The 14,719-nt window shown below is 40.1% G+C and overlaps 1 protein-coding gene across 2 annotated transcripts in view; it reads right to left on the bottom strand.

Annotated features, from left to right (window-relative positions):
- Positions 1-1,802: 1,802 nt before the first annotated feature.
- ano7 (anoctamin 7) overlaps positions 1,803-14,719 on the bottom strand; it is a 30,157-nt gene continuing 17,240 nt past the window's right edge. Inside the window, exons 10-24 of one of the 2 annotated variants that reach the window (XM_030152371.1) lie at positions 14,583-14,673; positions 13,799-13,895; positions 13,567-13,710; positions 13,344-13,481; positions 12,908-13,006; positions 12,378-12,480; positions 12,188-12,299; positions 11,835-11,889; positions 11,059-11,156; positions 9,197-9,366; positions 8,201-8,406; positions 4,846-4,991; positions 3,817-3,907; positions 3,599-3,718; positions 1,803-2,316 (exon numbers count right to left, since the gene is read on the bottom strand). In XM_030152371.1, the coding sequence (XP_030008231.1) occupies positions 2,161-2,316; positions 3,599-3,718; positions 3,817-3,907; positions 4,846-4,991; positions 8,201-8,406; positions 9,197-9,366; positions 11,059-11,156; positions 11,835-11,889; positions 12,188-12,299; positions 12,378-12,480; positions 12,908-13,006; positions 13,344-13,481; positions 13,567-13,710; positions 13,799-13,895; positions 14,583-14,673 (1,826 nt within the window). In that variant the 3' untranslated portion in view covers positions 1,803-2,160. Of the gene's footprint in view, positions 2,317-3,598; positions 3,719-3,816; positions 3,931-4,845; positions 4,992-8,200; positions 8,407-9,196; positions 9,367-11,058; positions 11,157-11,834; positions 11,890-12,187; positions 12,300-12,377; positions 12,481-12,907; positions 13,007-13,343; positions 13,482-13,566; positions 13,711-13,798; positions 13,896-14,582; positions 14,674-14,719 lie in introns of those variants that run through there. The other variant, XM_030152372.1, reaches the window with a different exon arrangement.

Genomic DNA, 14,719 nt, shown 5'->3' with positions numbered 1-14,719 from the left:
ATGTAAAGAAACAAAATAAAACAAAACGAAGCAAATTAAGACAAAAACAAATTAACATTTAATGAACAGAATCTATCTTCAAACACATACAAGTCTGAATTTTCCATGGTCGAAAAGGAGTAGGAAGAAGAATAAATCTGCAACTTTATTAATCTGATAAACATCTGCACTTTAATGACAAATGATGTGTGGAAAAAAGACGCTCCTCACTTATTAATATCACCTACGCATACACGTTACTTTACTATTATTATTACTATTTATGTCAGTCAGTCACTTAAACAAATTGGTCACTTTAGTTTTTAAAAATATATTTTATTTTCTCTTTATTTTTTTATTGTATATGGTGTTTATTGTCTTGTGCTGCTGTACATTTGGGGGGTCAGTGAAGTGTATCTTACCTTAACCCTCCTCTGTATTATCGTTTGGGTCCAAACAGCTGGACTTGAATGAAGCCGGTGTCAGTTTGGAGTTGATCACATTCAAGTCTGTCCAACTAAACATGCCCCCCCCCCCCCCCCCCATAACTGTTATCTCAATAAATATTTTTATGAGGGGGGGTCGTCACCACCATCAATCAGTATGGTTCATTCTGTGAGAGTCTTGAATGTTCACCTCAAAGAAAAGATTTGGATGAAAGATTTTACAGACACACTGTCTCTAAAATCTCTTAAACTGAAAGTTCGACCTGATGGTGGCGCTACAGGACCGGTCACATCATCACCCAAACCAACAGGGGTCACACTCTTTTGATCATTAATGTTCGTAAATTTGAGAACATTTGTATGACAACTTTTCAAGATACATTAGATGTAATTTAAAAGTTTGATCTGATGGTAGCGCTAGACGACAGGTCCACTCACCGTTTAGTTTCATTATCAAGGGGTTATTTATGTATTTAACAAATAAACCAAGTGCCAGGCACAAAAACTGGGTCAACAGTTCCATGTAAATCATGTTCTAGAGGCACAATGACCCCGGGGTAAAATGTGTTAGTGATAGTGGAGGAGAATCGAAGGGTTAAATAAATACCGAACACTAAAACACTGCCTAAATATGACAGAGGAGGAAAAGTACTAAGACCATTTAATATCATTTTTATGACCATAAAAGTACAAATACCTCAGTGGACAAAAAGCTGGAACAGATATCAGTGTTTGTTTTCACATGTAAAGGCTGATAAAACTATAACAGAATCAAAATTAAACAAGATGAAAAAACAAACAAAACACAAATTAAGACAAAAGATGTAAAGCGATGAAAAGACAAACTGAAGAGTTCAAATGAGGAATCAGGAAAATGATGTGTGTCATGTTTTTATTCGGTGTTTTTCCAGTGGTGATGATCCCACCTCAGGTCCATCAGTTTGAGACCAACAGGACTAAAACATAAAAGTCTGTCCAGTTTTTCTATAAACCATTAAGTTTCAGATGTGAAGACATTTCTGATCTGATATCAATGAACTGATTTGATTTGAAAAAATAACACCACAGTATGAAAATAATTACATTACAAAGAAATATGAAAGGTCTAAAAAAATAAGTGTAATTCTAACTATCTCTGCCTGTTGTTAAATATTTGTGTAACATCGTTTGTAATGCATTTGTATAAATGATAAACTGAGGCATAATATTGTTAAAATTGTACTTATTTATCTCACGAAGTCTTTGTTTTTTCAGGATATTCACATCTGTTTTGTGAAAGGATAGTTTGTAAATGTAAATATTTGCATAATTTAATGTTTTTATTTCACTAAAACAAAGACAAAAACTGGACGTTGACATTATTTATACATATAAGTTACTCTGTTATTATGTCACTGGTTCTGATCCACTTGAGATCAAACTGGGCTGAAGGTGGAACCTGAACTAACATGAGTTTGACGACATTAACATTGTCTTATTTGTTTGTGTCACATGTTCAGGATCTGGGTGGAGAAACCAGGAGGTTCTAGTCAGGTTCTTGTAGAGTTCTTGCAGGGTTTTTGTAGATGGGTGGTAGTGGATGTTCTAGTCAGGTTCTGGTAGGGTTCTTGTAGGGTTCTCGTAGATGGGTGGTAGTGGAGGTTCTAGACTGGTTCTGGTAGGGTTCTTGTAGGGTTGTAGACCGTACAGACCCTGCTGAGGTTCCTTGTTGCTTTTGTTCTTGCCCGTTGGTTCTTCAGTGGTTGGTTCCCAGTGTTGCGGTAGGAGGAGGTCCCTGTGGATCCCAGTCAGGTTTGGGATCCTCACTGGGCGGAGCTGACCTTGTGGACCCACGCTGTCTCAGATCACTGGACCCATCCTTTGGGTCTGGGATCAGAGTGTCTCCTAGAACCTGGTAGAACAAACCCCACAGAAGAAACATGAGTCCTGAGGAGTCTGGGTGGAGCTTGGTCTGAGTTTAATACTTATTATATTTTCTTATATTTCTTATTCTAAAACAGTTTTCTTTGCCTTGTTTGGTTCATTTTTTCAGCCCTTTTGTGACTTTAGGTTTTTCATTGGACAAGTTCTATTAACAAACTGAAACTAAAATCACACAAAAAACATTAAATCCCCATAAAAAAACATGTTGAACAAATAATTTTTATAACTTAGAATGAACATATAAGTTGAAAACTTAAATCTGTTTGTTTATTTATTTATTTATTTATTTATTTTACAAATTTAAGCAAACATTAAAGTTAGATACAACTATTTACATGAAAATGCAGGCAATACCTCAGGCATTTGTTTAGGAAAACTATATACAACTATTTACAAAATAACCTGGGATCACAATATGAACAACTATATACAACTATATAAACTTATTTAAAACTATTACAACAATTTACAACTATTGCAACTATATACATGTACTTATAACTATCACAACTATTTACAACTATTACAAATATATACAACTATATAAAACTATTTAAAACTACTACAACTATATACAACTATTTCCAACTGTATACATCTATATACAAATCTTTATAAAAACGGTCAGGTGTCTGAAGATGACATACATCTGATTGGTTGATGTCGTTCCCTTTTCCTCCTTCAAAGCCCGTTTCTTTCACTAACTGTGAGGTCAGTACTGGTATAATTCTGTTTTATTGTGGTTTCCTTCACTAACTGTGAAGTCAGTACTGGTATAATTCTGTTTTATTGTGGTTTCCTTCACTAACTGTGAAGTCAGTACTGGTATAATTCTGTTTTATTGTGGTTTCCTTCACTAACTGTGAAGTCAGTACTGGTATAATTCTGTTTTTATTGTGGTTTCCTTCACTAACTGTGAGGTCAGTACTGGTATAATTCTGTTTTATTGTGGTTTCCTTCACTAACTGTGAAGTCAGTACTGGTATAATTCTGTTTTATTGTGGTTTCCTTCACTAACTGTGAAGTCAGTACTGGTATAATTCTGTTTTTATTGTGTATCATGAGTCTGCTTTTCCTTGGTCTTCCAACACCACTGACTTCACAGTTGAAAGGCGGACTCAACCAGACTACGTCTTGCTGCTACGTCGTCTTAAAACAGTTCTGTTTTTTGGATGCGTGAGTGCCGATAAAAAGGCTCCCCTGTCACCTGTCCTTTCCTCCATGACCTTTGACCCCCCCTGTGTTGGTACCTGGTTCTCTGCCAGTGCCATTTTGGCCATGTAGTGCTCCCTCTTCATCTTCACCTCCACCTCCTCTGGGATGTCAGGGACCATCACATCGATGAGACGACCGATGGAGAACACCACATGCTGAGGAGGACATCAACCAATCAGCAGGGACCAAACCGGCTCTGCCTGTTCAATAGGCCCCGCCCCAAACATATGACCTCACTGTGACAGACACTGACCTCAAATACAATGACGAAGGAGAGTCGAATGGCGAGCAGGTGGTAGTACTCAGGCAGGTATTCACCCTGTTCATCTCTGAGGGATCGATACCTGCAGATCCACGCAATCAGCTACTATCAATAATAATCAGGCATCATTAATATTATTGATCAGTTATTAGATAAGTTTTCTGAGTAGGGTCTCATTTACTCAGGTCATTGTTCTTCTTAGTTCTTCTCAAACTTATGAGATAAGGTTACTAAGAAGTTATTACATAAGGTAGTAGGTTAGCAGAGAAATGGAATTCATTGTCTGCATTTAACCCATCATTAACCCATCGTTAACTCATCACTAACCCATTGTTAACCCATCATTAACCCATCGTTAACTCATCACTAACCCATCGTTAACCCATCATTAATCCATCATTAACCCATCGTTAACTCATCACTAACCCATCGTTAACTCAGCACTAACCCATCGTTAACCCATCATTAATCCATCATTAACCCATCACTAACCCATCGTTAACCCATCATTAATCCATCATTAACCCATCACTAACCTATTGTTAACCCATCATTAATCCATCATTAACCCATCGTTAACTCATCACTAACCCATCGTTAACCCATCACTAACCCATCATTAACTCATCATTAACCCATCACTAACTCAACATTAACCCATCATTAATCCATCACTAACCCATCATTAACTCATTAATTAACCCATCATTAATTCATCATTAACCCATCACTAATTCTTCATTAACCCATCATTATCTCATCATTAACCCATCATTAACTCATCATTAACCCATCATTAACTCATCATTAACCCATCACTAACCCATCATTAACTCCTCATTAACCCATCATTAACCCATCATTAACTCATCATTAACCCATCACTAACCCATCATTAACCCATCATTAACTCCTCATTAACCTATCACTAACCCATCATTAACTTCTCATTAACTCCTCATTAACCCATCATTAACCCATCACTAACTCCTGCAGGATGCTTGTGTTGTTGTTGCCTACCTGCAGGATGTGTGGTTGTGTTGCTGGTTGAAGTTGCTGGGTGATGTTGCCAGTGTGAAGTTGATGAAGCCGGTCAAGGTGTTGTCTTTTGTGTAGCGGTAGTAGAGACGAGGCAGGAAGGACGAGGTGAAGCTGATGAGGAACGCCTGAACGCAACACAAACATCAACCTTTATTTAATGCAATGACTTATTTATTTGACATGAAACAGTTGTGTCAACATTCCTGGACTGAAACTGTTGAGCAAACACAAACTGCTTGTTGGACTTCTTGGACTTGTTGCTTGTACGACTAACATCCCAAAGGAAATCGATATAATGTTCACAAGTTTTATAGAAGTTTCAGATAATACTGATAATAAAGGAGGATCTGAGGGAACAGGAGCGGAGAGGTGAAGGAGATCGGACAGATATGGAGGACCCAGGGTGTGAACAGCCTTGAAGGTATACACGAGGAACCAGAGGAGCTGCTGTAGGAGGGGGGTGATGTGGTGGTAGGAAGGGGTCTGGGTGGGTTAAGCACCAGGTGGAGCTTATGGAGGGACTTTTGAGGTCGGCCGAAAAGGAGTGGGTTGTAATATTCAATACTGGAGGTGACGACGCAGTGGACGAGGATGGAAGCAGTATGGAATGGTGTGTGTGGGGGGGTCTGTTGATGTTTCATAAATGAAAGTTTACGGACCAGGTGATGTTCTGTGAGATTGGAATGAGGATGACACCCACACTCTGAACCCCAGAAGGAAGGTGAAATGAAGGAACTGTTGATTGTGCTGGACAAAAGCGTCAACTTTGGATTGTGTGGATTTGGTTCAAGTGACGAGGATTTCAGTTTTGTCACTGTTTCATGTTAGGAAGTTTGAGGTGAACTGGGTTTCTATTTCAGAAAAACAGGAGGTGAGGGAGGAGGGTAGGGTGACCAGGTGTCCCGGTTTGTGTGGGACTGCACAGCATTATGACCATTTTTTCCACGTGCTGCAAATTGAGACGCATTTGATTGGCTCTGGCTCTCCAAAGTGCGGGACAGTCGCCTTCCTCCAAACATGACTTTCATTTTATAGCGGAGACAACGCTATCACCATTGGCTGTGTCCCCTGTCAGTCAACCAACATACACGGGGGGTCAGGAGCCCATCAACCTGTCACCGGCGTCCTCCTGAGCTCCGCCCACTGACACACAAAAAACAAAAGCATAAGCCTCAGACACCGGCATGCAAATATTGGCGAAATCATGGAAATTCCGCGCAAAAAAAGAAGATGCAACTACAGAAAAGAATGGGAAAATATTTATACATGGGTGAAAACAGTGTGTGTGTGTGTGTGTGTGTGTGTGTGTGTGTGGGGGGGGGGGTTCACAGAGGGTATTCTGCGAACTACGTCAAACTTCTTTCTCCATCGCACATGGAGGAGAGTATGACCTGAAGCGACACACTGTATGTATGTGATGTTTGGTCAGATTTGATCCATATTCCCTTAAACTATTTTTAAGTTTGGAGTTTGAACTGAGAGACCTGAGGTGACAAAACATGATTTTGTTCAGTATATGGATATTTGTTTTTTTGACAAATTTCCACAGGATATTTACTTTATCTTATTCTATTTTTATTACTGTGGTAGAATGCAAAATGTTTGACTGTTCTGTGTTTGGATGCACAAAGGTTTTTGGTCCAAGTAATTTTAGGTTGGCTGGAAGTGGAAACAGCTGCTCTAACGTTGTCAAGTTCTGCCTTTTTGTTTTATTGCACATAGATTAATTTACCTTTGAGGGTTGAGAACATGTAGTCAAATAAATAAAAAAAAAAGCTGATTTTCTAAAAGTATTTAATTGCAATATTTGAAACTTGAGGTATCTTTTTTAAGTTTTTACAAGCAGATTTTTTTGTTTTGTTTTTACAAGCAAAAAAAGCTGTTGAAACCTGTGGAAAAAAGGGCAAAAAAATAAATGCCCAGTGCAAAAATATGCATGCTGTGTGCAACCAAATCAAATTGTTGTTATTCATATTATAAGCTCAACAATAAGACTCACATTGTTTAAAACTCTAGACTTTGTTCCAGCATTACAGTTATGTGTCCCACACTGTCTCACACAAACACACTCCTTATCCCACATGTGGCTCGTAAGCACCTGGCCACCCTAGAGGAGGGTGGGAGTGTGGAGTTCAGTGGAAGGATAGAGTGAAAGTGGGTATTGAGTTTACAGAAAATGATGAATAAAAGGGGCCACCGGACAGAGCCCTGGGGTACACCCACATCAGAAGGATCTGGGCTGTATGAACTGAGAGCAGCCAGAGAGATAAGAGATGAACTGAAGGGGGTGGGGTGAGGGGGTCAAAGGTCACACTCAGGTCAAGGAGGATGAGGACGGAAAGTAAACTGGAGTCAACTGAAAGGAAGAGATGGTTTCTGAGGGCAGTTTCTGTATTGAAGTACTGTGACCGGGGGGTGGGGGGTGGGGGGGGGCGGACACTGGAAAGGTTCATAACGCCCACAGTTGCATGTGCATGAAGATGAGTGGAAACTATGTTTTCAAGGATGTGATTCTATGAACCATGGACAATTATCTAAGAAATGACTGCAATTATAATAGTCTAAAGAAGTGTTCAGAGAACGCAAACCCCCGCCAAGCACCCTGAACGGTGTGCATGTGTGGATCGACTATTTATTTTTAAATTAAACAGTTTCCAGGTTGTTCCATACAGCAGAAAAAGTTGAAGCTTGGTACCAGTCATGTGTATGTCACATTATATTAAATTCCAATCAATATTTGTTGAGTTATAATGAAAAATGTGTTGCAAATGGGATGTTCAATGTTAAATGTAAATGTCCACAGAGTCCACATTCCACAGTGGATGTGGACAATTTTGTGCCAGATACAAGATATTGTTCTAAGCTACTGGTGGATCAAATTGGAGGCTAATTGGAATCATTTTGCATTTTTTATGAATTTTCAAAAATTGCTTAATGATGAGAGAAAGGAAAATTGTAGACGTTGTGACCTTGCTGTGACCTTGAACTTTGGCCTACTTGGCCCAAAATTCAATGGGATGGTCCCAGGGCCTAGGCCTATCTGTGGGGAAGATTTGGGAAAGATGGATGGAATAGTTTTCCCATAAAGTTGCTAACAAACAAACAAACACAAACACACAAAGCAAAGTGATCATAATACCTCCTGGTGGAGGTAATAAAGTAAATGGAAAGACTAAAGTGGAATAATGAAGTATATGTCCTTTACTTCCTCTGTGTTTTGAATGTTTGGGGTCGACAGAAATTTGTGATGTTAAAATGGGTCAGGAGCTAAAAAAGGTTGAACCACTGAATTGAACTTGGATGAAATCACAGTTTTAGAGGAGTTCATTCTTACGTTGCTGAGGACGGCGGCGTGTGTGATGAACTGCAGGATGGTCAACCAGACGCCGATGTCCTGAGCTCGCTCCACCACCGGGCGGCGATATTCAGTCACAAACTTCTGAGCATCCAGACGAATCTCCACCCAGTTATTAACCAGAGCGAAGAGCGGAGCAAGAGGACAGGCCGCCACGAAGATGGTGATGAAGCCGAACTGAAGGACTGAGGAGGAGGAGGAGGAGGAGGAAGAGGAGGAGGAGGAAGAGGAGGAGGAGGAAGAGGAGGAGAAGGAGGAGGAGGGAAAAAAAACATGAAATATCAAAAATAAGATAAGAATAATAAAAATAAGAATAATAAAAAGAAATAAGATAAGAAAAGAAAGGATAAGATAAGAAAAGATGAGAAAAGAAAAGATAAGTTAAGATAAGATAAGAAAAGATAAGAAAAGAAAAGAAAAAAGATAAGAAAAGAAAATAAGAGAAAAAGATGAGAAAAGTTAAGATAAGAAAGAAAGGTCAGATAAGAAAAGAAAAGAAGAGAAAGGAAAAGATAAGAAAAAAGTTCAGAAGAAAAGATAAGAAAAGAAGAGAAAAGATAAGAAAAGAAAAGAAAAAAAAGAAAAGAGAAGATACAGCAGCACAAGACAGAATCAGAATCTCTTTATTGTCATTGTACAAGTACAACAAAATTGAGGTAGAGCTCTACAACTTAGTGCAAGAAATTACAAAGCACAACAAAAGACAGTAGAAGGCACACTTATTTACATTAGGAAAAATAAAGATAGAGATATAACTAGGAATATTTGTAAAAAAGATATATAGAATTTAGTAGTACCGTATGTATGAAATAAAATAAACACATATATAAACAGTCTGTTCCACACAAACTCATACTTTTCCTGACTGTCAAATGCATCAGACTGAAGTCCTACTCATTGCTTCCGTCCACTTTAAGGCCTACATGTCCCAGGATGCTGTGGGTGACTGTGCTGGTCTGTGATTGGCTGACTCACCCATCTCCAGGTACTCGCTGAACAGTCCTTCACACACTAACAGCTGATAGTCCTTCTCCCAGGGTGGAACCTGCTCCTTCCTCTGCATCTCCTCCTCCTCCTCCTCCTTCTCTCCGCCCTCCTTCGGCCTCGGACTCAGCTTCCTGTTCTTCCACCACGTCGTCAACTTCCTGATGAATAAAGAGTCACATGACCGCAGGAGTCTGAGTCCATGTACGTGTTTGATCCTCCTCTAATGTTTCGCTCTCATTAGTCTACATCTGCTTCATGTGTCTGAGTATTTCAGGTTATTATCACAATAAAAATGGAGCTGAATTTGACTTGGACCGAATCCTGTGGGTCTGAGGAAGCGGTGGAGCGACAGTTTACCACAGTGGATTAAACATGCAGGGTTTTTCCATTTTTGGCTGTTGTTTTACTGAGACAGGAAGAAGTGATGTCAAAAAGAGTATAAATTCAGTCAGACACAAGGAGAAAAAGCAATACAGACTTACATATGAAACAGAAAAGCATATTTTAGGTGGACGTTTGATTATTCCACTCGGACTCTTCTTAGTGTTCATCATTGAGTCCGTTTACATCAGGGGTGTCAAACTCCTTTTCTTCCAGGTTCCACATTCAGCCCAATTTAACCCCCAGTGGGCCGGACCAGTCAAATAATAGCAGAAAAGCCTATAAATAATGACAACTCCAAATTTTTTATATGCAAAAAATAACATTGAATTATGAAATAATTTACATTTTACAAACCATCCAAACAAAAAAAGATGTGAATAACCTGAAAAAAACTGAAATTTCTGAAGAAAAATAAGAAGAAATAATACGAAGAAAAATTGTTATCAGTATTCTGCCTCAACTTATGATTTCTACATGTGCATTACAGATCAGATCTACTTATTTTTCTTCGACATTTCAGGTTGTTTCATATTTGTTCAGGTTATTGACGTTTTATTATTAAAGGAGATCAGAACTTAATGTTCTTTGCATTAAATCAAAGAGAATAAATAGGAGTTGCCATTATTTATAGGCATGATGTCATATTATTTTTTTCACATTAAACCAAGAAGAACATTTGGAGTCAGTATTTCGATGTTATTATGCTGTTATTTTTGAGTTCGACGTCCTTAACTGTTAAAATCTTCTGCACTTTGCAAATTCATCCCGTGGGCTGGATTGGAACCTTTGGCGGGCCAGTTTTGGCCCCCGGGCCACATGTTTGACACCTGTAGTTTACATTCACACCACTACTCCCTTCATTATCTGATTTCTGCAGTTATCAGATTATTATTGATCATGTAAACAGGACAATCTGATCAATTTTACCTGATAACAGCATTAATCTAATTATAATAACTCAGATTAACACACCTAGAGTTCTCTCCAACGTCTTCACACATGTATAGAAGTTAATGTGATTTATTTAGTGTTTTCCATCAGCACACGTGTAAAAAAAAAACAAAAAAGTATATAAACAGAAGTTATGCAGCGACACCATGAGCCGAAGAAAAAGGTCAACTAACAATTAAATGAAATGACAGATAGCAGCAACATGTGACCTACTCTGTCGTCTTATTAGCTCCTCCCACATTAGGACAGCTAACGCTGACACCGTAGGTGTTGCCATGGTAACAAGACAAGACCGGATGTTTTGAAACTGACAGTAAGTGTAGGTCTGACGTCATAATGTACGTACGTACGAAGAAAGAAATCAAATAATGACAAACATGTAAACCAGGATTTACGATTATCGCATTTATGAAGGGCGTGGAAACAAGTCACATCTGATAATGACAGTTATCGGATTACCGCCAGTTATCGGATTTATATGGTCGTGTGTGTGTGTGTGTGTGTGTATTACTTACGGTGAGACAAACTCTTTGATGTTATTGATCAGCTGTTTTCCCACCATGATGACCAGCATCTCCTGGGCCAGTTCGATCAGACATCCACCTGCTCCACACTGACACCACAACATGGAGTCACATCCACAGCCTTTAAACCGGAGCTGGACCCAGACCCAGACCCAGACTCGTACCTGGACCCGGACTAGGACCCTGATCCTGACCCGGACTAGGACCCTAACCCTAACCCTAACCCTGACCCGGACTAGTACCCTGACCCTGTATATTATGGTCTGGTACTGTATATTATGGTCTGGTTACCTCCGCCAAGGAGGTTATGTTTTTTGCCAGGGTTTGTTTGTTTGTCTGTTTGTCTGTTTGTTTGTTTGTCTGTTTGTCTGTTTGTTTGTTTGTTTGTTTGTCTGTTTGTCTGTTTGTTTGTTTGTCTGTTTGTCTGTTTGTTTGTTTGTCCTTCCGTTAGTGTGCAACATAACTCAAAAAGTTATGGACAGATTTGGATGAAATTTTCAGGGTTTGTTGGAAATGGGATAAGGAAGAAATGATTAAATTTTGGTGGTGATCGGGGGTGGGGGGGCCCACGGGGGGGGCCACTGATCAGCCTTGGCGGAGGTCTGCGCTCTCCGAGTGCTTCTAGTTTCTGTATATTATGGTCTGGTTTCTGTATATTATGGTCTGGTTTCTGTATATTATGGTCTGGTTTCGTATATTATGGTCTGGTTTCTGTATATTACAGTTTTCTACGATGCTAAAACCTACAGAGAAACATTCTGACTTACATCTTCATTGCGAATCCCAAACAGTTTGTGGTAGTTTCCAGGGTAACCGATGAATCTAAACACAAACAGCTGTTAACAGAGACAACAACAGGTCGACAACAAACCAAAGTCGAATCAACAACTGACCATAATTAACACAACCTGAAAATGAGTGTGGACTTTTAATGAGTCTTTAGTTCGATACAAGACTATCTGACTATTTTTACGAATATTTAGGTTCTTTGTAGAGGGACTTTTTTTGTTGTGTAAAACAGCATAAATGCTACCAATTGGAAAATAAAGACAATAAGGAATGACCTTCAGCCTCCCCTTGGTAGGATATGTAGCGCCTGTTCTGATTGGCTGCAGCTCACCTGCCTTTGAAGAAGGCGATGTAAACCGGAGACGAGTAGAAGTTGATGATCTGGAAGACGAACACTTTGAGGATGAACATGTCTTCATATTTACTCTGAGTTCGATGCATCTCTGCAGGAACAGAGGAACGTTAACATTTACAGAGACAGGAAGTGGAATGATCCTTGAAAGGTCAAAGGTGAGACTGACCCCAGCGGGTCAGGATGTGGGCCAGCATGATGTAAACCCTGGACAACATGAGGATCACAATCAGGTTCAACACGGATCCAGAGATACTGGCGATCCGACCGGCCTGAACGCAAACACAGTCAGTTAGACCCAGTTAGACCCAGTTAGGACCAGTTAAACCCAGTTAAGACCAGTTAAACCCAGTTAAGACCAGTTAAACCCAGTTAAGACCAGATAAGACCAGTTAAACCCAGTTAAGCCCAGTTGGACCCAGTTATGCCCAGCTACACCCAGTTAAACCCAGTTAAGCACAGTTAGACCCAGTTAAGACCAGTTAAGACCAGTTAAGACCAGTTAATTCCAGTTAAGACCAGTTAGACCCAGTTCAACCCAGTTAGACCCAGTTAGACCAGTTAAACCAAGTTAAGACCAGTTAGACCCAGTTAAGCCCAGTTAAGCTCAGTTAAACCCAGTTAAAAACAGATAACGATACATCAGAGTTAATTGTTATTAATTGTTAATTATTGTTGTTAATTGTTATTCTGACTCACAAAGCCGCTGACGAAGCTGTTTCCAGATTTTTGCATGATGATTCGAAGGATGGAACGGTACAGGATGATGGAGATCAGGAACATCAGAACCACCACAATCTGAAAAAGCACAAATTTAACAAACAAACAAATGCTATCGTTCATATCAACTATCATGACCTGCTTTACATCGGATTCTATCAGGAAGAACTTTAGTCACATTTAGTCGCAATCGTAGGTCGCATTTTATACGATGTACTAAATATATTCTCCATTATCTATAAGACGAAGGAAGACTAAAAGCTGTAGATCTGTTGGAGTAAAGAGTTGAATTAATGATCAGAACAGTTCATTTATTTCTCTAAACACATGCCTCTTGTTTTCTGAAGAACCGTACGTGAGCAGATGTTCTAAAGAACCACCAGTGCCTCCAGAGGTCAGAGGTCACCGAACTCACCATGGTGATGATGACGGTGCAGCCGCTCAGCATTCGGTGGAGTCGCGTCTTTTCGGGGAAGTAGGGTTCCTCGGCGCCGGTTACCGGGTTCCTCATGGTCATGGGAGCCATCGCCGTGAACTCCGGCCGAGGTCGCTCCTGAGGAGGTCAAAGGTCAGGACCACGTGAACTACTGATCTGAGCGAGAAGGTCTGCAACTCGTCCGCGGAGGTGAGACGGGTACCTCGATGTCCTCGAAGTCAGAGCAGTTCCAGCGATGGGCCAGAGTCGACCCGGTTCTCTTCCAGTACTCCAGGAAGGTGACGGCCCAGAAAGACATGAAGACGCTGAAGAACACTGTCCCACCGTTATCAAAGAGAAGACCCACCTGCAGACAGACAGGTGGACAGACGGTCAGACAGGTGGACAGGCAGACAGGTGGACAGACAGGTGGATAGTCAGACAGACAGGTGGACCTTATAGGTGACACAGATGCTGGAGTAGTTCCAGTAGGAGCAGCTTTTACATCGTGGACACATGATGAAGTTGTCTCCGCTGTCACACACCTCCTTCCTGCACAGACACACGTTCACATGATTAAAACAACATGGAACATGTCTCTACAGGTTTGTGGAGTTTTACAGACGAACAGAACAAAAAGGTGAAAGTAACAGGAACGATATGAAAGAGGTGGATGTGACGGTTGAGTTTAGGACACGCCTCCATCCTCCTGAAGGACATTCCAACAGTTGGACTGAGAACATCAGTGTCTACAGGAGGAGTTGAACCAAAGCCCACCTTAAAGCATTCAGTAGATTCATTAGATTAATTAGATTCACTAGATTCATTCGATCATTAGATTCATTAGATTATTCGATTCATTAGATCATTAGATCATTAGATTCATTAGATCATTAGATTCATTAGATCATTAGATTCATTACATCATTAGATTCATTAGCTCATTAGATTCATTAGATCATTAGATCATTAGAGTCATTTGATCATTCGATCATTAGATTTATTAGATTCATTAGATCATTAGCTCATTGGTTCGACACCTGCTGTTTACAAAGAACTGATCATAATGAAAAATAGTTTCTGTCTGAAACACTGTCCTAAAGTGTCCTACAGTGTTTATGAGTGAAGCTTTACTTTGTTCCCAGATGACACAGAGAAGGACTAGACAGGGTCCTGAATGTGTTAGGGGAAAGGGGGCGGAGCCTGCTGGTAGACGCTCTAACAGGTAACTATACTCACGCTGGAACATCAGTGGCCATGAGCCAGAAGCCAAAGAGGAAAACCACCGTCCCCACCACGGACGCTGGTAACAGCCAGCCAGTGTAGAAACCTGGAGACATGAGAGGCGGTTACCGTAGTAACCAACGATCAGAGAC

Source organism: Sphaeramia orbicularis, chromosome 13, assembly GCF_902148855.1.
Source record: "Sphaeramia orbicularis chromosome 13, fSphaOr1.1, whole genome shotgun sequence".
Classification (NCBI taxonomy): domain Eukaryota; kingdom Metazoa; phylum Chordata; class Actinopteri; order Kurtiformes; family Apogonidae; genus Sphaeramia; species Sphaeramia orbicularis.
This window is presented reverse-complemented; position numbering and strand designations above follow the sequence as displayed.